The sequence below is a fragment of the Podarcis vaucheri genome (genome assembly GCF_965113315.1).
Source record: "Podarcis vaucheri genome assembly, chromosome: 5".
NCBI classification, from domain to species: domain Eukaryota; kingdom Metazoa; phylum Chordata; class Lepidosauria; order Squamata; family Lacertidae; genus Podarcis; species Podarcis vaucheri.
This window is the reverse complement of record NC_138763.1, coordinates 72,925,468-72,951,232: the sequence shown is the minus strand read 5'-3', so window position 1 is coordinate 72,951,232 and position 25,765 is coordinate 72,925,468. Positions and strand designations below refer to the sequence as shown.

The 25,765-nt window shown below is 42.4% G+C and overlaps 1 protein-coding gene across 1 annotated transcript in view; it reads right to left on the bottom strand.

The window, feature by feature from the left end:
- Positions 1-25,765, bottom strand: part of CDH23 (cadherin related 23) — a 402,434-nt gene that overhangs the window by 215,232 nt on the left and 161,437 nt on the right. The window contains exons 9-11 of the mRNA XM_082222023.1: positions 24,179-24,257; positions 9,542-9,654; positions 5,677-5,865 (exon numbers count right to left, since the gene is read on the bottom strand). Coding sequence (XP_082078149.1) covers positions 5,677-5,865; positions 9,542-9,654; positions 24,179-24,257 — 381 coding nt within the window. The remainder of the gene's footprint in view (positions 1-5,676; positions 5,866-9,541; positions 9,655-24,178; positions 24,258-25,765) is intronic.

The window sequence follows — 25,765 nt, the reverse complement described above, 5'->3', positions numbered from 1 at the left end:
CTGACCAAAGGCCTGGCGGAACAACTCTGTCTTGCAGGCCCTGCGGAAAGATGTCAGGTCCCGCAGGGCCCTAGTCTCTTGTGACAGAGCATTCCACCAGGTTGGAGCCGCAGCCGAGAAGGCCCTGGCTCTAGTTGAGGCCAGCCTAACCTCTCTGAGGCCTGGGACCTTGAGGATGTTATTATTTGCTGACCGTAGGTTTCTCTGTGGGACATACCAGGAGAGGCGGTCCCGTAGGTACGAGGGTCCTAGGCCGTATAGGGCTTTAAAGGTTAAAACCAGCACCTTAAACCTGATCCTGTACTCCACCGGGAGCCAGTGCAGCTGGTATAATACTGGATGAATGTGCTCTCGCAGCGAAGACCCCATAAGGAGTCTCGCCGCGGCATTCTGCACCCGCTGGAGTTTCTGGGTCAGTCTCAAGGGCAGCCCCACGTAGAGCGAGTTACAATAATCCAGTCTGGAGGTGACCGTCGCATGGATCACAGTGGCTAGGTCAGGACGAGAGAGATAAGGGGCCAACTGCTTAGCTTGGCGGAGATGAAAAAATGCCGCCTTTGTTATAGCTGTAATCTGCGCCTCCATAGAGAGGGAGGTATCGAAGATTACACCCAAACTCTTAACGGCCGGTGCTGGCACTAATTGCACCCCCGCAAGAGATGGGAGTTGCCCCCTCAATCCCATATCGTCCCGCCCCAGCCAGAGGACCTCCGTCTTCGAAGGATTTAACTTCAACCGGCTCCCACGTAACCATCCAGCCACAGCTTCCAGACATCTGGTCAGTGTATCTGGGGCCGAGTCAGGATGGCCATCCATCAACAGATAGAGTTGGGTGTCATCGGCATACTGATGGCAACCCAGCCCAAAATTCCTGACAAGCTGGGCGAGGGGGCGCATAAAGATGTTAAAAAGCATCGGGGAGAGAATTGCACCCTGAGGCACTCCACACACCAAGGAGTGGCGTGATGACAATTCCCCCCCAAGCGCCACCCTCTGTCCCCGACCAGAGAGAAACGAGCGCAGCCATTGAAGGACTGTGCCCTGGATCCCCACGTCGGCAAGGCAGTGGTCCAGGAGTTCGTGATCGACCATGTCAAAGGCTGCTGACAGATCTAGAAGAATCAGCAGCCCCGACCCGCCTCGATCCAGCTGCCTGCGGAGATCATCTGTTAGGGCGACCAGAGCCGTCTCGGTCCCATGACCAGCGCGGAAGCCGGACTGGAATGGATCCAAAGCCGATGTTTCATCCAGAAACCTACCAAGCTGTTCAGCAACCGCTCTCTCAATCACCTTACCCAGGAATGGAAGATTAGAGACCGGGCGGTAATTGGATAGATCTGAGGGATCTAATGATGTTTTCTTTAAGAGCGGACGCACCACCGCCTCCTTCAGTTCCCCTGGGAATATCCCGGTGCCAAGGGACAAATTGATGATATCCCCCAGGGGGCCCCGCACCTCGTCTGGACACGCTCTAATCAGCCAGGACGGGCACGGGTCAAGAGGACAGGTGGTGGGCTTTCCAGCTTGGAGGAATCTGTCCACATCGGCTGGAGATATCCGGTCAAAGTGGTCCAATACTGGACCCGAGGACAGTCGAGGGGCCTCCAGTTCCTTTATTGTATCCAAATTGGCAGGGAGGTCATGGCGGAGCAACAGGACCTTCTCCGCAAAAAAGCTCGCAAATGCCTCACAGCTGTGTGTCAAATTGTTGTTTAAATTTGGCTGTCCCTCAAGGGACGTTAAAGACCGAATTATATTAAATAATTGTGCCGGGCAATTGGGTTTCCAATAAATGGGTTTCCGATATGTTAAACATGTTTTCTTGAGATGTAGCACCAACAATAAAGCGTCAGGTAAAATGATCCTGCACCTTCCGTAAAGGAAAGGTTCATTAGTATTCACTATACCGATATAGTTTCTGTTTTGGTGTGGCGGCTGGGGAGAGGCAGGGATGCTTTTCAGCAGAGTAAATAAATTATTTCAGCAAGATTCTAAAAATGATTCTCATTTTCCCCAAGAGGCCTTTTCAGATGAGTAATCCTGCCATTCTATATGCATGCCCATTGTGAGCGCCTGCGTCATTCCCCCTTCCCAGCATCACAGCTTCACAAGTACTAATATCTATTTATGCCCCTGCTAGGAAGCAGCATCTATATGCTGACTGCAGCGCTTCTTTCAAATTCTTCCTTTCCAAAGCAATTGTCTCAGTTTTACATGTGCGTGGGGTTTGGGGTTTTTTGCAACTCTTGAAAACTACATCTCCCAGATGCTTTGGGGAGGTTCTAAAGCAGCATTTGGTTCACCAGTAGCATATACTTTGATAAAAGATTCACCGTCTAGCCAAAAGAAAGATTATTGTAAGCACTAAGAAGCATAAGCTGGTGACGCCTTAATGTTTTAATTCCTAAGTGATCCTTTAAAAAGGTAAAGGTACCCCTGACCATTAGGTCCAGTTGCAGACGACTCGGGGGTTGCAGCGCTCATCTTGCTCTATAGGCCGAGGGAGGTGTTTTTGTCCGCAGACAGCTTCCAGGTCATGTGGCTAGCATGACTAAGCCACTTCTGGAGAACCAGAGCAGAACACGGAAACACCGTTTACCTTCCCACTGGAGCGGTACCTATTTATCTACTTGCACTTTGATGTGCTTTCGAACTGCTAAGTGGGCAGGAACAGGGACCGAGCAACAGGAGCTCACCCCATCGCAGGGATTCGAACTGCTGGCCTTCTGATCGGCAAGTCCTAGGCTCTGTGGTTTAGACCACAGCACCACACACCCCATCATTTTGATTGTGGGAGGCCATGAGCACCCAATGCTGTGAAAATAATGACTTTGAATATTTTAATATATGAAAATGATTCTTCCCCACCATAAAATATGCAAAGAATGTGAACTTTCTTAAGAGAAAGTGTGCAGGACTGCCACAGAACAAATGCTGATCTGCCATTCTTTTGTAACAAATGAGCGTTCACCATTTTCCTTGCAGCAAAATGTATGTTATTAAAAAACAAAACAAAAATTTCACGATGTTTTATCTAGCTATAGTTAAATAAGTAAAACCACAGGGTAAATTAAATTAACCCTCCAGGAGCAAATACACAGGAAATGTCTGTCATATTTTTTCTAGTAAATACTGGTGGAAGATAGCATATGATACCAAAGCAGAAAAGGTTCTCCTTTTGAGATATCTCCATGAGATTTCAACAGTCCTTTAAAGCAGATACTGTAGATTGTGTCATGGTCATAGGGTTGAATGTAGCACAGGAAATGAGACATGAATTGCGTGAGCCAAATATGTGGAGTAATTGAAGAGCATAACTCCAGGGCTTTGGGAGGGGGAGAAATAATGGAATTCCTAAGTGAAATGGCCCATTGCTGTAATAAATACAAGCTATTTTAATGGCTCCAGAGGAAAAGCCCGTGATATTGCAGGCAAGTTGTACTGGGGGAATCCTCAGGCAGTGAAAGATGTGTGTTTGTGATAGGGAGATCACATATGTGAAGGTCTTAGGTCCAATCACAGAGAAAACAGTGTTTTTCGGGGAAGTTCCAAGAAGAGAAATTGGCAGTGAGAAGAAACCTAAAGAACGGAGCCATCTGGAGAGACAGAGATAAGACTTTACAACCCAATACCTGGAAACAGGTGCTATTAGCTAACTTCCATGTTAATATAAGTGGGACCAAGAAGTGGATCCCACCCATGATGTCATACATTCCATTGTGCCCTTACAGTGTTAACATCTGTACAGAGGAGGACTCTGTGTGTGCAGTTGTACACAGGAAGGCTTCCATGGAAAGAATTAAGGTTCCTGGTTCCATGGAAGACTTTATATATATATACACATACACATATGCAAAGGCTCCCTTCCTACAGACGTTCACACTGTAGGTGCAGACATCAGGGGAATATCTGGGCTGCTCAGCATGACTCCAATCCTTGTTAGTGACACAAAAGCTACTTACATCTGAAAGAGGCTACTGTCATCATAAAACCCAGGAGTGTCACAATGCTGAACAAAAACAGTTGGTGCATTTCTATTGGACCCAAATATTGTGGTATGAAAGAGAAAGGCTACTTAAGGAAGAGATGACAAATATCTAGTTATGTGCTAGTATTCTTTTCTGTCTCATTCTCCTCATGTAATTTTCTTGGAAATAGTTAATGCTCTACTTTGACAATTCCAAAGTTCTTAGCTAGAGAATGAGGTAATGTCAGTGTGAGCACCACAGATGAAATTCTAAGCTCCTTGGTGTCAGCCAGAATTTCTAATTCTTGTAGATACATTTGAATGTAAATAGCCATTTTATGCATTCAAGATAAAAATGAACCCAAGGAAGAATTCTGATGAAACAACCCAAGCTTTCAATTCCATAGACTGGTGATTGTCACCAGGAAAAGGGGGGGGGAATCTCAATTTATAAACACAACTTGAGAAAGGAAGAAATTCATTTGCACAAAAATGGCAACTGTGCTTGCTAGAACTCATCAGCTACATTGTCCTCATCTTACAGAAGGAAATAATACTCTATGGGCTGAGAAGATGCAAGTTTTCAAAAATACTCAAACTGTTCTCCACATTTCATGGTTATCTTGCACAGTTTGCCCCAGTTAATATTGGCACATTTTGCCATTCGTCTCCTTGCAGTGAAGGATTATTTAGTATTATATAGTTGATTGCAATTAAGATGGCAAATAGTTAAAATGCAGGAATGCAACCTACAGTAGGCAAATAGCATAATAAATTATGGGTTATAACATGGCTGTCCAACTTTAATTAAGGTTTCAGAAAAAATAAATACATAAACACATAAATAACTACCAACAAAACAAAAACAAATAATGGGATAGATATAAAACTGGATGGGGCATCCTTTTTCATAAATGTGAAGACTATTTTGTACATATAAACAACAGAGTTAACACGAATTACATGTGTATTGCTTACCCAAGGTGATGGTACATATACAGTAAAACTGAACATAGCAACAAGAATTTTTCCGAGTCACAATTTTAGTCTAATGTACAATGCATTACAGTGGTACCTCAGGTTAAGTACTTAATTCGTTCTGGAGGTCCGTTCTTAACCTGAAACTGTTCTTAACCTGAAGCACCACTTTAGCTAATGAGGCCTCCCGCTGCTGCCACGCCGCTGGAGCATGATTTCTGTTCTCATCCTGAAGCAAAGTTCTTAACCTGAAGCAATATTTCTGGATTAGCAGAGTCTGTAACCTGAAGCGTATGTAACCTGAAGCGTATGAACCCGAGGTATCACTGTATATGCCTTTGTAAAAATTAACTGACGTTCAGCCTTAAAAAGCAATGCAATATTTCTAATTTTAACTATATGTATGAGCAGTGATGTGAGATGCTGTACATATTCATAGCTAATGAACGATGCCATGGATGTTAGAAAAATATGGACTTTGTGTATTCATCCTTTTAAAAGCTGGTTTTCTACTTATTGTTTCTATGGTCCTTGTAACTTGTTATGTTGATAATACAGATATGGAAGTACTAAGGTGGCTAAAGAGTCCTTATCCAATTCCAATGTAAAATAAAAATAAACCAAGAATACCAGGAACAAAATTAAGAAGGCAGATTTTTTCCCCATATATATATATATAAAAATCTCAGTAGAAGAGGCATTTAATCTTGTTTTGTTTCCCCATGTCTTACCTCGTCTTTATCCTGCACTTGGATGAAAAGAGGAAGAGCAAAGCCCACCTGGGCCAGTTCAGGAATAGCCACACTATACTCTGAACTGTTGAACTCAGGGGCATTGTCATTTATGTCAATGACAAGAATGTTGAAGGTAGTCACCACTGAGGCATTGGAAGGTGTGCGGTCATCGTTTAGTTCTGTCCCCTGTAGGAAGGGAAATTGGAAAAGGGAAACACTCTGTTATTTTGGGATTTTTGCATGTTGTTTATCCAGCATGTGACTATGTTGAGAACCACACCTTGAAGGATTAAAATAAATAAATACAATCTTATAAACACAGAGAGAAAGAAAATCCATTTTTCTTCAAATAAGGGAAAAGGAATGGGAATTTACCCTGAGCAGTAGGAAAGCAACTGATATTAGTGCGCAAAGAAGCCCAAGGTGAAACTAGATCAGCAGTACCCAGATGCACACCCACCCACCCACATTTTACTCCATGAAGATTTTCCATTTAAAAAAGAAGCATGGGATAAAAGCCAGAGAGCTCCATGCCTAATTTAATTTGGCTTGAAAAGTCAAGATTCTGCAAACAATCTTTTTTTTGGGAGGGAGGGGGATCAGGGTAAATGAAAGCACACAGGTCTTTATTTATCTTGTTGTGAACTTTGCTGCTGCTTTAAGATAGTTGTATCAGCCTGCTATTTTGGTCCTAGGCACCACTTCATATTTTGTAATTTATTTTGTTTATTTTGTTTTAATTGCGTTTTGTGCACCTCAGTAAAAAGGAAAGATTGATAAACAACAATTTTCTGACCTCCTTTGGCCTAGCTCAGTAAGCGGCATGGGAGGGAAGGGGAGAGGCTGGAGGATTGATTTTGGAGATGTATCTGCAGCTATGTATTGCAATATGGGGTGCTGTGAACAGAGGCTATGCTCATGCATTGTGTGGAGCAGAACAGAACGCATTATCTGGTGATAAAAAGGCAGGCAGTGAAGGCACTGAATACAGTGCAGGGAGCTTGACCATAATTGTCTGAGGGACATGAGCCCACTTCTACTGCATGGGACTGCATCAATTTAATTGCCTTTCTTCATAGCGAAGTACTGGAAGAGGGGGAAATACAATCCCACATTGCATAGGGCAACTGGGCAACACAACACTATGTAGCCAGTATGACTGGCCTTAAAGTAGGAATATAGGAAGCTGCCATAGAATGAATCAGATCGTTGATTCATCTGGTTCAGCAGTGTCTACCTTGACTGGCAGCACCTCCCCAGGATTTTAGAGGGGGGACATTTCCGGCCCTACCTGGATATGTCGCAGACTGGACCTGGGATACAACCTGCAAAGCAGATGCTCTACCAATGAACTATACCATTTCCCCCATGTCCTCTCACTCAACATGATCTCATCTCACTGGATATAGGATCCCTGATTAGCTAGGAATATACATTGTGGGTGGGGGAGATAAAAAGGTGCCAAATGAAGAGGAACATGGTCACCATGAACATTTGGTGTTTAGGAGGAGCATTTCACTGATCCAAATTCCCTTTTAACTGTGAGTTTTTGAAGGAGGCCATACTTCTCAGCCATGGTTTCCTAACAGAGAAAAACTTACCTGCAGCATTTGAGCCAAGTTATTCAGTGAAGACAATATGGACCATTATTTATCTTCACCTATGTAGTAGCAGACAACCAGAGCCAGAGGACAAGATGAGACCAACCACAGGAAGCTGCCTTCTACTGAGTCAGCCCATCTAACTCAGTACTGTCTACAATGACTGGGAGAGGGTCTCCTGGAGTTGTGGACCAGGAGTTTTCCTCAGCCCTACCTGTAGAGGCTAGGAATGGAAAGCTGGGGCTTTCTGCATGCAGAACATGTGTCCTGCCACTGATCTGCAGCTGCCAGTCCATTTCCTATAGCATTTTGGTGATAGAGAACTAGACTGCAAAGTCACATGAATCTATTTAGTAGGGGTGAAGAAACTACAGCCTTTCCCCTATTTAAAAATAGATTCTGCCTTCACTTAGATTTTTCTTTAACTAAACAAAAACTGAACTAGGAGAAGAAGCAGGATTTCGGGGATAGAGATAATAGCATATTGACCATGTAGAATTCCACTGAAAGACCCTCAGCAGAGGTCAAGTGGAGTAATTGCATGCCAGTTTCCCTCCTTGACAAAGTACTGCCCTTCTAGGGGGAAGGAAGGGGATCAGTACTTCTTGGGAAACTGCCTGCCACCTCCCAATCAATGACCCCTCTAACAAATGGATTTTCTCCCCCATCCCCCACCCCTCCAGCCTAGTGGAATCCATACTACTAAATATGTTTCCAACCAGCTCGTTGGCTTGGTATTGATTTTAATTAAACACCTGTGATTGGTGCAGGGAGGGAGGGAGAAGTTCTCAGGTGCTGAAACATGGTTCTTCATGGAATTTTTTAACCAGGATGTTTTGCCCCTCTTCATTGTAATTTCTGCTCAGCATGGACAAACTTGTGTAAGAAGGGTCTGATGAGCACCATGCCATATCTACTAGTCATTGATAGCCTTATCCTCCATGAATCTGTCCAATTTCCCTTTTAAAGTCGACCAGTTTTGGTGACCATGCCCACACCTTGTGGTAGGGAATTCCTGAGTTTAACAATGCACTGGGTAAAGAAGCACAGCTTCTTGCCTGTCCTGAATCTCCTATCATTCAGCTTGATCAGGAACTCTTATTATCTAGTTCCAGCAGGCAGTTCCATAAAACGCATTTCTCCAGGAACTTCAACTCCATAGCATTACCCAATTTGCTACTTAGGGACACAGAGATATCTAACAAATGGCCCTAGGTTTATCTAAAATCTAATAGCACTGAGTAAGGAAAAGAATAAACAGAATTGGACAAAAACAGAGCACCTAACTGTTTTGGGAAACTTACTGAAAATGCATGCAACTTCTTTTTCACACGTTTACTCTTGATACCACTCAGTTTTATACACATTTGAAAACTCTTCATGTGGAATGTCTTATATTATTTTTCTCCTTCACCATGCACGTCCTATTATCTCTGTTGTCTATATGTACCACTCAAATGTTTTTGAGTTGGAGTTGCGTCTGATTGTCAAAACCAAGCAATTCCAAGTTTGTTCTAAGGAATGTTCCTGGGCAGGAAAAAATATGCTTCATGGTGGATCTTTGGAACCACCTGAATGTTGGAACCACTACATCATGTTGTAGCTACTGATATGGTGCACATTTATTTGGACTGGATGAAGACCCATTGTCAACAGCAGTGGTCGATGGATGATGAAAAATGGGTCCACTTCCTCTCAGTTGGAAATAGCATAATATGCCTCAATATCTAAATGCTTGAAGTTGGAGAAGAAAGTCGCCTGAGTCTACTGACAATGACTTGTCATGAAGCTATAATATAAAGGCAAAAACTCAATTTTTGTGTCAAAATTCAATAAATAAATGGGAGATTTAAGTTATGTGAATAAGTGAGGGAATGTGAATACTAAAACACTGATAGCAAGCATTCAGCTTCCACCAAAAGTATTTCAGTTTTGAAACTCCCCAAAAATGTGTTTGTTCTTAACTACACATATCCCCAAGTAGAATGGCAATGATTTAGGTACAATTTCTCTCTCTCTTGGCACTCAATATTCAAAGCTATAAATTGAACAAAATTTCATGTGCCTGGGGAAATCCTCACCAATTCTAAGATTTGCACATATAAATTGCATTTCAAAACCCAGATTCTCCAAATTTATGCAGTTTCAGGTTAAACTGAAATCCCACTTTAGCTTTTGCTGCCACAACCGATGTTCCCTTCTTCTCCCATGAAATATTCTGAAACACTTGCTCCAATACAGCCCATCTCTGACTCTCTCACCTTCACTGTAAGAATAAATCCAGCACTGTAGAAAGGATTTTCTCGGTCCAGTGGCCCATTCAGAGTTAAAGCACCACTGATGTAGTCCAGTGCAAATATACTGTTGGTGTTGCCTGACAATAAAATAAATTGAATCAGCACACATAAAACTCCTGTGCAGAAATGCATAAAAAAAGCTCGAGATTTAACATTTAGGTCAGAAACAAAACACAGTTGCAGATCAGAAAAGCAAAATGTTGTGCTGTTTGAAACCCCAGCCAGCAACAGATTTATGCCATGACTTGAAAACATTACAGAATGCATTTTAAAGACCAAACTCTATTTCTCATTGCCTCAATCTAACAAGATACAGGTTTGGAAACTGAGCTGCTGCTGCTCCTCCTCCTGATAGCATCACAAAAACTTCAGGCAGTGAAGGAGTTTCAAAGCGCTCCTGTTTAAATGGAAATGTATTCATGGCTTTTGTATACACATCACTTCTGCTACTGATTATGGATCTTTGGCAGGTCACAGAGACACACACCTGCAGTTCCCTTTAAGTATAAGGCTGGGTGTGGAGGGAGGGTAGTTTGCCGAAAGCATTCTTGACAGTATGTAGAGGATGAGATCGGAAGGATGTGCAGGACACAGAGAGGAAATGGGATCCTTTCTCCTCCTTTGTAATGCACAACCCCAACTTCAAAAAGTGGGGGACACAAGATAAAGCAGGCTAGCAAACCTGTGGAGCAGGAAATCAAGGAGGTGAGACTGGGATGGGGGAAGAAGAGGTAGAGAAGTAGGAGACCTGTTCTAATGTTTTACAGAAAACCCACCCAAAAGGGTGGAATTCCCCAATTTCAAACTTAAACGCTAACCTATTGCTCAGTCACCACAGGGATCAAACCTAGAGCCCTGTAGATCAGGCACTGATTGCCTACTGTTTGTACTGTTGAAAGTCAAAAAAAGAAAAGGGGGGAAAAGAGGATTATGTTATAAAGTTTTCTTTTTTTAAAAAAAAGGGTTAGAAATAGGGCAGGAAGTTTCTTGGGGATATCATGAGGACAAGTCAATCAGTTCTATGTACGGCTGGCTTCTGCGTGAAACTTGCACAAACATTTCCTTCAGAACTCAGCCCTGGAGAAGAAAAGACATAGTGAAGAAGCTTTCAGATTTGTTTCATTCCTCAAGACTTATATATGACTTCACATTTTAGAAGAAAAAGGCGCGGGGGAGAGGAAGAGCATGCCACCTCCCCCCATTTTATTCCCAACCCTGCCCCCCCCAAATACACGCACACTTGTTGCTACACATTTCCTTTCATGTCCGAACCCCCACCTTCCTCTCTTTATGAAATACTTTTGTCACCCCTTATTCTATTGTTACCTCTCTTGTCAATTTCTTGACCCACTAAAAAGTCCCAGCCTGGGTTAAGTGCATTTTAGCATGTGGCTGACTGCATGCTGCAGAAATGGCTGATGGCTTTCAATTGGTTTGTTTGCTCCATTGATCTAACAGCAATTACACCACCTCCACTTTCTTTCCTATAAAGAGCCAAAAAAATGAACATGGGCAACAAAACAATCCCAGGCCTGTTCCACACCTCTGTTATTCCTCCGCCCACTGGGTTCCACAGCAGAGAAAGTAGTAACATGTTCCTTTGGGCAGCATTCACTAGTAATCTTTAGATGTCCACAGGCAGACAGGCCTGTCCTTGTAAATCCTTGTCTTGAGCTTGTAGTTGCCTTACCAGTGTGGCTGTTGCTTTCCATACTGTTCTTATAATGTACCGTATTTTTCGCCCTATAAGACGCACTTTTTCCCCTCCAAAAATGAAGGGGAAATGTGGGTGCGTCTTATGGGGCGAATGCAGGCTTTCGCTGAAGCCTGGAGAGCGAGAGCGGTAGGTGCGCACCGACCCCTCTCGCTCTCCAGGCTTCGCGGACCTCTCCGCAAGCAGCGGGAACGCTGCCGCTGCTTGGGGAGAGTTGCCGGCATCCCGAAGCCTGCGCGCGCTGACCTCAGCGCGTCCAGGCTTCGCGGATCTCTCCGCAAGCAGCGGGAATGTTCCCGCTGCTTGGGGAGAGTTGCCGGCATCCCGAAGCCTGCGCGCGCTGACCTCAGCGCCTCCAGGCTTCGCGGATCTCTCCCCAAGCAGCGGGAACGTTCCCGCTGCTTGGGGAGAGTTGCCGGCATCCCGAAGCCTGCGCGTGCTGATCTCAGCGCGTCCAGGCTTCGCGGATCTCTCCGCAAGCAGCGGGAACGTTCCCGCTGCTTGGGGAGAGTTGCCGGCATCCCGAAGCCTGCACGCGCTGATCTCAGCGCGTCCAGGCTTCGCGGATCTCTCCCCAAGCAGCGGGAACGTTCCCGCTGCTTGGGGAGAGTTGCCGGCATCCCGAAGCCTGCGCGCACTGATCTCAGCGCATCCAGGCTTCGCGGATCTCTCCGCAAGCAGCGGGAACGTTCCCGCTGCTTGGGGAGAGTTGCCGGCATCCCGAAGCCTGCGCGCGCTGATCTCAGCGCGTCCAGGCTTCGCGGATCTCTCCTCAAGCAGTGGGAACCACCGCTGGGCTCCCACGGCTTGCAGAGAGCTGCCTGTTTGGGGGCTGGGGTCGGGGGAAGCTCGGGCTGCCCCAGCCCCGCGCCTGGGGGGGAAATAATTTTTTCCCTTTATTTCCCCCCCCAAAAAACTAGGTGCGTCTTATGGGACGGTGCGTCCTATAGGGCGAAAAATACGGTATGTAGTGAGGAAAGTACATGGGAGGCATTTGGAGATTTCTGTTCTACCCTTCTAAAGCCTATGTACTACTCATTAGGCATGGTAACTCCCCAGACCAACACCACCAGCCTTGGGATGGACAGCATTCGCATGGGCAATAACTGTTGTCACATGACCCTCTCCCATACCCACATGATCTCCCTGATACACAGCAGTGGGCAAGCAGCCAGGTGGAAGCTACGAGCCATGCCATTCAGGTAATCCGGTTCTTAAATGTTATAAGCTAGTGATGCTGGATACGTTTGGTTGGAAATAGGACACAGGCACACACAGATTATCAAGACACTTTCCAATTTTAATTTTTTGTTATATTTGTCATATTTTTAGTTTTTAAACTGCACCATCAGCTCAAAGGAACAAGAATTAAAAACACATTCATCACATTCTCTCATTTCAATCCAACTGTGCTTGATTAAGACTGTGCTCCTAAGCACACTTACTAGGAGTAAGCCTCATTGAACTCAGTGGGACTTATTTCTGACTCAGTCAACATGTTCCAAATCAGGATGCAAAGATATGAAATGCTTCTGCTATCTACATTTGCACTCTCTGCCTCTTGCAGTGTCCTGAACCTCAATATGAAGCCTTGCTGTTCTTAGGATGCTTGAGAGTTTAATGATGGCATTGACTGTATTGTACTTGGCCAGCAAAGAACATTCTATTGTCTCTTATTTGGGCAACTTGGCATTGCTAATTATGTGCACTCTAATTCTGACCTGATCCTTTCCCAGTGTTGAGCTACTGGCCCTCTCAGTTGACAAACAAGTACAGTTGAACCTCCGTTTATGTAACCCTCTGGTTACATAAACTTTGGGATGTGCATACAGAAGTATTTTACCTGGAAGTATTTTACCAGGTTTTGCAGCACGTGCATGCACAGAAGCGGTCCTCAGGTTGCGGAAACTTCGGGATCCGACTGGAACTCCAGAGCAGATCCCGCCCGCAACTGGAGGTACCACTGTATTGTGATTTCACACCAGGCTACAACCTGGATTTTTCAAGCTGAAAAAATGGCAGAACAGGTTGCTTTTGCATCGGGGGGGGGGGGAGTAGATGTGACTGTTTTGCCTGTGCTTTAGAAGTACAAACCTGCATTGTCCATGGTTCTACTAAACAGTGTTGCAAACCAAGGAAGGTTTTTATGCAGCATGGCTTCTTATACATTATAGTCTTAAATATGCAGCATAAAATGTGCAGTACAGAATTCAAGAGACGTTTTATCTCTGTGTTCTGTAAATAAGCAGACTGGCCAAGACAATCCAAATGTCTATAGGCTGTAGAATATATATTTGAGTAGCATATAAATTTGTTTTTAAAATGACTCCCACTCTGTCTCTCTCTCCCCCCCCCCCCAGCACATACACACTCCATACTAAATGGTATTCTGAGGGTGGGGACATGTAATGTGACATCACACTTTGAGTTACCCCTTCCCCAGGGGAGCAGCTCAGAACATTACAACATTGCGCCATACATTTTTACACTGGCAAACATCTAGCTTGAGGCTTGGCATCACTAGTGAAAATGCCCTTGGGCACATAATCCAATAGCCCTCTTCCTTTTGTCGAAGGGACATTTGCTGCCACAACATGCAATCTTTAGACTGGCCTGGACTCATTAAACCACTAAACTTAAAGTGAATGACTTTCATGAGATGTGAAAGGGGAACGTGGCCTACACCGTGCACACTAGATAATTTATTAATCAAAATGTGCTCTGTCAGGGCTCCTCTGCACTGAAATAGATGCTGTTGGATGTGGTTCATAGAATCAGCAACAGACACAGTTATCATTATATAAATAGTCCATCAGCGGCTTTGACTACCTCGCTGATCTTCACCTTGAATTCTACCCCATACAACATCCAGACAGGTGCTCAGGGCTGCTTCCCTGTAATGTCTCCCACACTGTTTTTATACAGATTATAGACAATAGCAGGGGTGTACGTTTTGGGAGGGGAGGGCTGCCAGAAGCATCCATTGCAGCAAATAATAGTTGCACCCAAGGAAATGGCTGAGAAGTTGTAACCCAGGAGGGTAAATAAATCACTGAGTCAAAAATACAAGGGCAGCAAGCATGTGAGTTAACACGAGGCAGCCAGCAAATTAAGATGATAGTCCATTCAGACTCAAAGGTAGATGTGCAAGGAAGGAGCAGAACCAGTAAAAGGGAGCGCAGCTGAATGGCACAACAGAAAAGGGATAGGACAGTCTCCATAATGCCAAGGCCATCCAGGTCAACAGTATGAGTTGTACCTGTGTATTCCCAGGCACAACACGGTATTCCCCCATGGAATGAGGTTCAGGCCGAATATGGTTAAGAGCGGTAGTCACGTAATCTGGGAAACCGGGTTCGTGTCTCCGCTCCTCCACATGCAGCTGCTGGGTGACCTTGGGCCAGTCACACTTCTGTGAAGTCTCTCAGCCCCACTCACCTCACAGAGTGTTTGTTGTGGGGGAGGAAGGGAAAGGAGAATGTTAGCCGCTTTGAGACTCCTGAAGGGGAGTGAAAGGCGGGATATCAAATCCAAACTCTTCTTCTTCTTCTTCTTCTTCTATTTGCAGCGCCATTCATTCATATTTCTGCTTAAATTTATTTATACGTCTTCTTTAATTTGCACAGGGTTGCATCCAAGTAAACAGGGAGCAGAAGGCAAATATATTTCCCACAGAGAGAATGCACATTTGGATTCCTACCTATTTATGGCTCAAATGCAGTTTACAGAATGAATCTTCATAACTATGCTTACAGAGGGGGGGGGAACACCCATAAATCCGCTGTTTCTTTGCTGGAATGACTGGGTTGTAACCAATGGTGGCTTTGTGTCAGTGGAAAGCTCTTCCACTCATGAAAGGATGAACATCTTGTTTTCACTCTCACACACATACACCTGTATCCATTATAGCCCAGAATTTCCTGAGTGTTGGGTGGGTTCTGGGACAGAATGAGATAGGGCCCAGAGGGCTGAAAGAGGAAGGAGGGACCAGCCAAAATTGGATGCCTCACCTTATAAGCATTTCCAGGCTTTGTTTAATTAAATGATTTAAAATAAAAATTCCTACACTTTGGAAACATACAGCCCAACCCACAAGAAAAGCCTGTTCTTAACAATTCCCTTATTTTCTCCAGTGTACGTACAACAGCTTCTATGCTGTTACATATATATGCCACATTTTGCACCATATCAACATTGAGGAGTGGGGCAGAGGTGAAACACAAATCTGTGTTTCACATCCTATAGATATATAATATCTTGTAAAGACATCAGAGTTAATAACCATGAGTTCAATTCAGATAAAATTAAATGCATTTAAATCATATTTAAATCTATGAGGCTTGTTAAATTTGCATATGTTCCACTGATTTCAATTTCACTGTGACTTCTGAACACTTACATTTCCTTAGGTTATGTGCTATGAGATGCATTTGGTGCTCTGCCGCACAGATTCCCACAGCATCAGAGTCCCCATCAGTCTCTAAGGGTAGTTCATTGCTGGCGAAAAATCTTACCATGTGATCTGCCTGTCCCACATGAATCCTGGTCAGGAACGCTAACGCTGTGGCATAAAGACCAAGCAACATGACAACAACAGCCATGCCACAGTAGTATGTATGTATAGCTCAGGCCACAGATGTCGTCATTACATGTCAAACTTGCCTTCTTCACATTGACAATTTTGTTTGTATAGATTTTTTTTTTTTTTTTGGGGGGGAAATCTTACCATGATCAAAATTCCAGACTGCTACACTTTTTCTTAATACCTGCATTTATTCCTATACAAACTATTATCCACATTGCAAAGCTGTGTTTCAAAAGAAATGCCCTTTCTATATTTGGCTATATACCCCTATTAAAGTCATACTTCCGCAAATAGGACATTGTTTGGATCCAATCCTACTAAAACACACACACCACACACCCAGGGCAATATTCCAGAGGCAGCTGTCAGCTCCTCAACCCCTTGTGAAACCAGTTGCTTCCTCTGCCCCCCCATACTCTCATAGTCTTTCCAGCTGTTTCAAAAGCTGATGTTGAGTTACTGTTTTAATTACTGAAGGCCATTTGTTGGTGAAGCTTTCTGAAATAAAAGGAGCCATTATAAAAGCAATATTTGCAAAGACTGTTCCCAGACTGACACTGGGCCAAAGCAATGTAACACAGTGACACTGCTAATTCTCTGCAACACTGAAAAGTTTGAGGCACGTTGGTTGTAGCAACACCCAACATTTTAGCTTTTAGTCTAGTTCTATCTCATGGACATGGTAGAAATCAGATTTCTGGGATGGATCACACCACCATCATAGAATGGACCATACCACTTCAGACTGGGGATTCCCTACCCCTAATCTAGGAGGAGGGTATCGAAAGGTCTGCCTGCTCTTGTGTTAATGCAACCTCATCAATTAATTTTTGTCTGAGACTCTTCAAGAAGAAGAGTTTGGATTTGATACCCCGCTTTATCACTACCCTAAGGAGTCTCAAGGTGGCTAACATTCTCCTCTCCCTTCCTCCCCCACAACAAACACTCTGCGAAGTGAGTGGGGCTGAGAGACTTCAGAGAAGTGTGACTAGCCCAAGGTCACCCAGCAGCTGCATGTGGAGGAGCAGGGAATCGAACCCAGTTCACCAGATTACGAGTCCACCGCTCTTAACCACTACACCACGCTGGCTCTCAATATCTGTCTTGGGATGTTGGTTGGTGGCTACCAGAGAGAAACAGAATTTCCCTGGCTGTGGAAATTCCCTCCAAATATATATTCACCTGACGTCTTTACTGTCTTTTAGACACTAAGCTATATCCATCCTATCTGACTATTTTTTACAGCCGAAAGATATATATATATCTTTCACAATATAATAAATAACTAATTTTTGTTAGGTATAATGCTTCTTGTTTATATTTATAATGCTTTTTTACAGTTGTTGTTCATTTTAGTTTATTTTTATTTTAATGATGGCGATATCTTAGATTATTTTATCGATTTGTGAGCTGCCTTAAAGACCGCTGTAGTGGAAAGGCAAGACACAAGATTTAACAAACAAAAAAACAAACGAATGGGTATTTTCAAAACTGGAGTAATTTAATTTCACAGGCTACAGAACCAATGCGTATATAATGCGTATACACCATTGTATACCAGGTTAGCTATACACCATTGCAATACTGCTGCCTCATTCTGCTTCAAGTCTAACTCACACATTTTATTTTCAGGTCCGCATCTAAGTTGGGTGGTGTTTTTTTAAACACACTCTTAACAGCGTGGACAAGAATCTCAGGAACTGGATGTGACTATCATTGTGTCTTTCCAGTCCTTCTGACAAGAAAAGCTACTGTGGTACTTTTGGAGTTTATGCTCTCTGCAGTGCCCACACCCCTTAAACTTTATGCAGTCGTGTAAATTCACCTCCATTCCCACTACAGCATTGTGAAACATTATTGGAAATGTCCTGCCAGGGTTCACCAGTATGATGTTCCACAGTGTTTTATGCTGCATTTTTTAACCGTGTTTGCATGTGGTAGATAGGCAAGAAAAACTGACTCTTCCATTTTATATGATCATTCACCCAGCTTCTCACTTTTTTTCTTGCCTTTGCTGTAAGATTCTAAAGTCAACTCTGTTACAAGTTAGTAGACAGGGACAATAGTTGTAACACACACCTTAAGTTTTATGACTCCCACACTCCACTGGCATGGCAACGGCCATCTAAATTTAACTCCTCCCTTCATGGTTATTAATAATAGCCTGACTGCCCAACCCCATTTCTGATGTCTTTCCATCACTTGTTGCACCTTGGAAGCTGCCAGGACATCAATCTCTCTTAGCCTGAAGAGCTCCTTAAATGAAAAATCTTATCTAGAACAGGTCATGTTATATAACAAGTCACTAGCTTTGCCTGGGAAATGAAAGATGATGAGGTAGAGTCCCCGGGACAGAGGCTATCTTCATAAATCTGCCAAAAAAGGAGCTGTGGATTACATTACTGGATTAATTATCTGTCCTTCAAAACACAGCCCTGACCTCAGTGTCTGAACATCACCAGCCTAACCCAGCTTGTGAACACAAACAAGGGATTGCTTCCTATACGGTGATATTAGAGGGGGCCATTTGCTGGTTGCACTCGAGATTACCAAAAGGTATTCTGGGAAATTTACAAATGACCCTCAGATCTCTAGCGTTTTCCAATGCCATGTGGCTTTTCTCAGTTCTGTTGTCCTTTGTGACATTTATCTTTGCTTTCATTTTAGTTGCTAGTCTCTGTATGTTTAGATGGGTTTTGAGTTGGATGCTGGCATTATGCTAAATTTAGTGAAAGCAAAGGAATCACTTGAATCCAGGTTAAGAACAGCAATTTCTAGCTCAGTGTAGATTGCATTGAGGCACATACAGTAACTCATCTTACTGATTTGAAGCAAACATCAAAACTAAAGAAACAGTTAATCTTAAAATTAATTGCTCCTTGTGGCACCCACCCACATAGAATTTGAGATTTTTTTACCATGCCCCTTTGGGATTCTGTGAAGACTTCTCCAAAAATTTCATCTGAAAAAGAACCTCCCAATTATTTTCAAGTTTTGCTTTATGTGAAATCCGATGGTAACCTAGGAAAGTGCAAAAATCTTGCTAATAGGGAAGTGGGATGAATTAAATTCAGTTCACATTTAAATTATGTATGAACCTACATAATTTTCACTTTCTGAAACAATATGCAAAGCAAAACACAGGGAACCTTTGAAACTTGCACTTCTCTGACTTTAGCAATGCAGTTCTCTAGCAAAGTAATTGTGCAAAATGTGCATGCAAGACTAAGGTGTGCATAAAAATGCATATAGTAGTGGAAATTACATTAGAATGCATTGTATTAGGAAAAATGAGTGTATTAGGCAAAATTGCATATAAACATGTATCTTAGAAGAAATATGCTGATGAATTTGTGGAAATGTGGAGATTGAATTTATGACTGGAAAAAATGAACAAGTGAGTGAAACTGAAACTGATTCATCTATCCCTACTTGCCAATGAATTTCACTAGTTTTATTACTTTACTATTACTACACTTAGGATTCTGCATCTGTTTCACCTGAGTAGAAGCTCAAGCCTTCATTTTTAATTTCTCTTTAGGTGAAATTTCAGAGACAATTCTATTTCTCAGCCAAGTTGAGCATTTTCTAGAAAAGAGGACCTTCAGCCATGTCAACCCATGAAAGGAAAATATATGGGAGTTGATAAGACAATGTGATTGCACACTTGATATCTTTGTAACTGAATCACTTGAGCTTGACCTTACTCTTTTTTTTGAAGTGGTTATGCTTCATCTTCTAGCTTTAATGTTCTTCTGTCAAGTGAAAACCTTGTATTTGTAGAAGGGCTGTATATAAAAAAGTTTCTGCAGTATGTTCTGAAGCAAACAATATAAAACACAATTTGAAAATGTTGGCCTAGAATTATTATATATTTCTTCACCACCATGCCTGTAGTTTGTTAATTAATTGGGGAAATAAATTCAGTATTTTTACTTTTCATTGAACATTTCATTTGCTTTTGCTACCCTAAATTTAGCTTCAACAATTGGGGGTGGGGGAAAGCCTACAACAATCATTTTTAATATTGCTGAGTTAATTCCTAATCAAATTCATCAGCTATCTTCTGACATTAGACAGCTTTTTGCACATTTTGCAAATGTTTCCAGCCCAAGCAGAAAATATACTCACTGACCTTTACCATAATAATAGGGGATAATGACAAACTAATTATATATTTCTGGATTGACAAAAACCAAAAATGAAACTTGCCTTTGGTGCATGGATTACTGGAGCCTTCACTAACTTAAATAATTGCCTTTTAGAAACATACACACACTGGTGTTACGTATCATCTATACCAATAGCGAACTCAACTTTCTGAGTGCTGGTCCTTATGCAGCCAAAACAGCACCATCCAAAGGCAAGAGGGAAATATGAGTAGACTTAGGTGAGCAACAGAGTTTGGAGAAATACAAAAAAAATACCTTCCCCCAGCAAAACCTTTAAGGTGGTGGGGAAACAAAGGAGAGGGGGAATGATACCCTGAAAACTGCTCCATGAAGATGAGCGTGCTCAGAGGCTATGGAACACTGCCTTACTGTAGGCAGGGATGGGTGTTGGTAGGATGCAGTGCTGTATCCTGAACAGGAGCACTCCTGAGTGAAATATTTTGTTGCGGGTCCAAGTTGTCCACACACTATGTGCTTACTTTCTTCATCCACATAACTAAAACCAGCAAATTATTATTCATTCTAGGTAGGAGCTGTCAGCACAAAAACTGAAAACCTGCAGATCTGTGTGCTACTGCCCTATGCAGTGAGCTTACCAGGGCTGCAAGACAGGAGTAACACCTAAGGGTCAGACATTCCCACTACCATTCTTGTCACACCACTAGGTTTCTGGAACCCCAGTTGTGGCTTAAGTTCCAGTGTTGCAAAAGGACTTCTCTTTATGAATTACAAGTCCACGTATGGGCACACCGACAATAAGCTTGTCACGTGCTCACCTTACTATCTGAACTTGTGTATTTATATAAGGCTGTTCTGCAATCATGCAGCACTCAGGAGAGCCCAGGGCTCTGTGAATGTTCACTGACATCTGGGATACCCAACTGTACTGCCTGCTGGAGTAAGGAGGCACAGACACTTCCTTCCTTCCTTCCTAGCTACCTACCCTGCCTTTTTCCCTGACGGGACTCAAGGCGGCTTACAGATAAACATTTATTACAGAGGTAGTTTTCTGGCTTTTCTGACTGCACAAAACCAGAATGCATAATAGACCCACCGGCAGAAGCAAAATACACCACAGTGGTGGGTAACTAAATTCACCACATACCAAAATCAGATGCTCAAACTGCATGTGGCAAAATATGCCAGTAGAAATTCCCCTTTTCCTACAATAATGCTTTCTGCTGAAAACTGTTGAGTTAGTATCAGTTAGTTCCAAGCAGATTTCAAAACTGCAGTTTCAGCTTGCAGACACAAGCCGAAAAGAAAATGCAAAACAGCTTAATCACTTGTGGCTTTGATGTATTCTGCATGATTTTCTATGATGATAGGTGGCCTCCCCAATGTGATAGACCCAGGGGAAATGATTAAGTTATTGATGTATGTCAACAGATGCAATCATGTTTATTATGGCTGTGAGACTGACTCTTACTCTGCAGGCACACAGATTCCCCAGAAGAATGTTCAGGTTATTTTGGCAATACCTCTGTTGGATAAGGGTGGTGTGAGAGAATATGGACCATTCTATTGGCCAGATCAAAGACGGTGCTGATAAACAAAACTTTTATAACCAATTCAGAAAATAAGCAATGTTTAAGGAGATGATGCATGGAGAAGTATTGGCTCATGCAAGGGGCTTTACCTGCACATATAGCAGAACTTCCCCACAAGATGTGACATGTTTTTCTAGCCTTAGGAATGGTCTCACATAACCCCACAACAAAACTTACTATAGTAAATTGTACTCTGGATTTATTTCATTCGAAATATCAGCTCACCAAAATTTGGTTATGGTTCATAAGCCAAACTATGGCTCCATATGAGCAAGCAAGTGTGTGGGTACGGGGAGCAAAAATTGTGCTTGCTTTGCTTCTTTCTGGTCCTGCAGCTGCCACACCATCAGAGGTAAACTATGGTTTGACTTAGCATTATGTGTAAACCCAGGGTTGCTGTTTGTCTCTCTCAAATTAACCCTATGCACTAATCCAAAAACAAACATTGATTTCAGCTCATGGTTTGTTTGGAATGACACAAAGTATAAGTTCAAGTTCACATGTAATGCTAAGCAAAATCATGTCTCAGCTCCCGGTAGCAAAGCAGCAAACAGGAGGAAAAGCCAAGTGGCCGTGTTTTTTTTTGCTTTGTGTACCTACATGTTTGAGCGTACGTTGCTTATGTGTGGTTTAGCTTAGCATTATGTGTGAACAGGGCCTTTGACTTCACTATGTAAATATGATCAAGTGAATTTGTCCTTGGATTTGGAGCATACCAAAGCAGGTTATGCAAGTGACTTATTTATTAAACTTGACAAATATTTGCAAACAACAGTGCAAAGTTAAAAAAACAACTTCAAACTCCGAAGGGGAAAAGTTACTAGTTTTATAGTGGCGGGCAGGAGAAAGACTCAGACCACTCCATAGATGTGTTTTTTCTGTCTGATCAGCTAGCAAATGTTGGCTGTCAACTGAGCTATATCATTTTGCTAGGCTGAGATCAAATGCATAATAGCGGGTGTCAAGAAAGAAGCAACACACCTGTGCCCATCCTATAATTTTTTTCTCAGCAGTAAAACATTTTTTCAAGATCAAATATAATTAATGATACTGATTTTTTTTAAGCTTTAAAAACAGAAACTGGCCTCTGTAGAGAAAGGGAAACACTGAAAATATTGCTTGAAGCACACTTGAGTGTTCTGAAAATAATACATGATGCTACAGGAGGAGGAGGAGAGAGAATAAGGAGAACCTATGGATCTCTAGTAATGTTGCCCAGCTCCAGTTTTACCAGTGCAGTTTCTACCATGGGATATTTGGATTAAAGGTTGTGATTACTGGTCTTTTGGAAGGGCCAGGAGGTTTATCACCAAGCTGCCTGCCTGGGACAGTTTCAGTGCATAAAATGGACACATAAATTCACAAATCCTGCAGTTTTGTCTGCATCAAGATTTCCATTATTGACAGTTCTCTCCCAAAACATGCTAAAAGGGGTGTGTGGAGAAACAAACAACAAGAATAAAATCTACACAAAAATCTACACTACACTTACAAACCTCAAGCCAACTGTAACTAAAAATAGGGAGGGATGGTAAAATAGAAATATCCTATTTGGAACCAAGAGCAGTAATGGCAGTAGCAAAGCAGTCTCAAATCCAGTTTCTCATAAACAGGTGATAAGCTTGAGTGGCTTATCACTAGACAAAACAAATAGAAATCTGGAGTTCAAATATGAATTTGCAAATTCACATACTTCAAAACTGAAATTATGAAGATGGCATATTTTTTGAGACAACATGATGAATACTTTATTTTATTTTATTTATTCCAACCCCCTATTTCTTCTTCAGACACAATTTTATTAAGTTCCTGTGTATTGTTCTAGGAGATTTCCAAATTCAGTTCAGATACTTTGAATATTCTTTGTTTGTTACAGAATAGTGAAAAGAAAGTTGTAAAAACATAAATGTTGAGAGTCATTAATGGCAAAACAACAGCTTAACAGCTCTAGCCAGGGATAACAGACAGACATCTGAAAACAACATCCCGATTCCTGAAGCTCAGTTCAGGCACAGATAAAAATTAAAATATTCCACTTCTTCACAGATTGATCTCTAGTCTAACATTATGTTTGTCAAAACATAATACAGACACAATTACTGATATATGGTTAATTAATTCACACCATAAGAGTAAAGAATATGGTGGAAAACAGGCAAAAAATGGGATTGTTTTATCAGTAATTGGTCTCCTTATATTAATTTTTGTAAATACAATCTTTTATTTTAAAATTCAGAACTTTTCAAGATACTGTGAGTCTTAGAGTTCTTTTCCTGTTTGATTATATGTCAATATCTGTTTAGATGTTGTTTTTATTGACTTGTGTGTGTTCTACAAATATATAAACTTTTTTTAAGAATAGACTTACAGAACGTCTTAAAATGGGATTGTAGAAGAGGTTGCATGCAAAAATGATATGGTTTATCAATAGATGTTATGAAGAGAGGAATTGTATTTAATGTTCTACTGTGAAAGTCTAATACTTTATAGCTTGGACTGAGTGCCAGGAAGATTGTCACCTGGCCAATTCCTCTAACTTTGCAATCATGCTTGTTCTACAAGAACTCCTTATGGACTCACCTGACACAATTGTGTAGCCAATACCTCTGGGACGTCCCTTGTCCTGGTCGATTGCTGTTATCATACGCACAGTTGTACCCTGTGGACCACAAAGGAAAGAGGGAAAAAAAGAGGATTCCAGTTTTGCAGGCACTGTGGAATTTGTTTCCGTATCATTTATCATCCTCACTGGGCAGTTCCCCACTGCATACCCTTGCAATTTGTTTCATAATTCCTAACTTCAAACATGCTAAATAGTCCTTCTGAACGGCTCCAATGGCAAGCCCAGCTTGTCTAAAGAGAGCATGGGCAAGTCAGCAGTAGATGCTGAAATTGCTTATCTTACTTAATTTAATCATGAGCTATTTGCGAGGTGCTCAAGGACTACAAAAAGCATCTTGCTGGATATCCAGAGCAAACTCCCGCAGCTAATGGTAGCCTTTTAATTTCCAAGTCTTCCACTCCTACACTAAACCTGTGTCTTGACCTGCAACCCTCAAAATGACACTAACCGAACATGACCCATGGGGCATCCATGTTCTTGTGGGCAGGCGTGAGAGGAATTGAATGGTGTCTTTTGTTTTTAAAAGTGTACGTGGATGCTCCAACACCATTTCCTTTGTCACTTATCATGAGTCCAAGGTGCTGGAGCTGAAGTTAGGTCACCAAGGTGAATGTGGCTATTAGTGACAGAGCTTTGCTTCTGATTTGGGTCACTTACTCCTGGGAGCTGAAACAAAGACATCCCAAACAGAGGCCATGGGAGGCAGGTACAGATCTAAAATGCACAAGCAACTTATGGACTCTACCTCGTTTTTTGCTGCTTCTGAAAAGAACAGTGAGTTGTTTATTTTACTATGATGAGTTGCTCAATAATAACTGTCTAAGCTTGTAGTTCCACACATCAAATTTTGCACGGTAATCATTTTCTACTATTGCCAATCATGTACAACTTGGAGAGATACTCCTATACCCTCTTCCCCAAACTAAAATTAGTTTCTCCATTATTCTTTGAATGAAGCAGCTCTGTCAAGTAAGTAACCAATACTTCCTGGTCCTTTTTTTCCCCTGCTGCCACCTCCTGTCTCCATTGAAAAGTTACACTCCTTCAATAAAATGGACAACAAAAGTCAACTGCAAGTACATCTGAAATTCCTCACTTTGAACAGCCAGTCTCCATTTCTTCCTAAGGAGTAGGATATTGGTTAGAGCTGCCTTGAACAACCTGGTGCCTTCCATATGTTTTGGACTACAACTCTCTTCAGCCCCAGATTGGTACCAGGTTGGCAAAGTCTGGGTGAAAAGGTCAGTCAAAGGGTGCACAGAGAAGGAGAATTATGATTCAAACCCAGAACCCCTGGTTTTAAGCCTTCAGCTATGGTGTGTTGCATACTACTCAAGATAGTCTTCATTCATATGGCTAGGATCAGAATGAAACTTCATACAGGCCTCTGTAATGGTTATGGAGCTCCAACCAACCACCTACATCAAAAGGCAGCTCTGGATGTATAATAGGGAAACTGTCCACAATGGGTAAGGGAACAGGGAAGGCTGCACTTACATGGAGGCATGTGTAGGCAAGAATACCCTCCATCTACAGATCAGAGT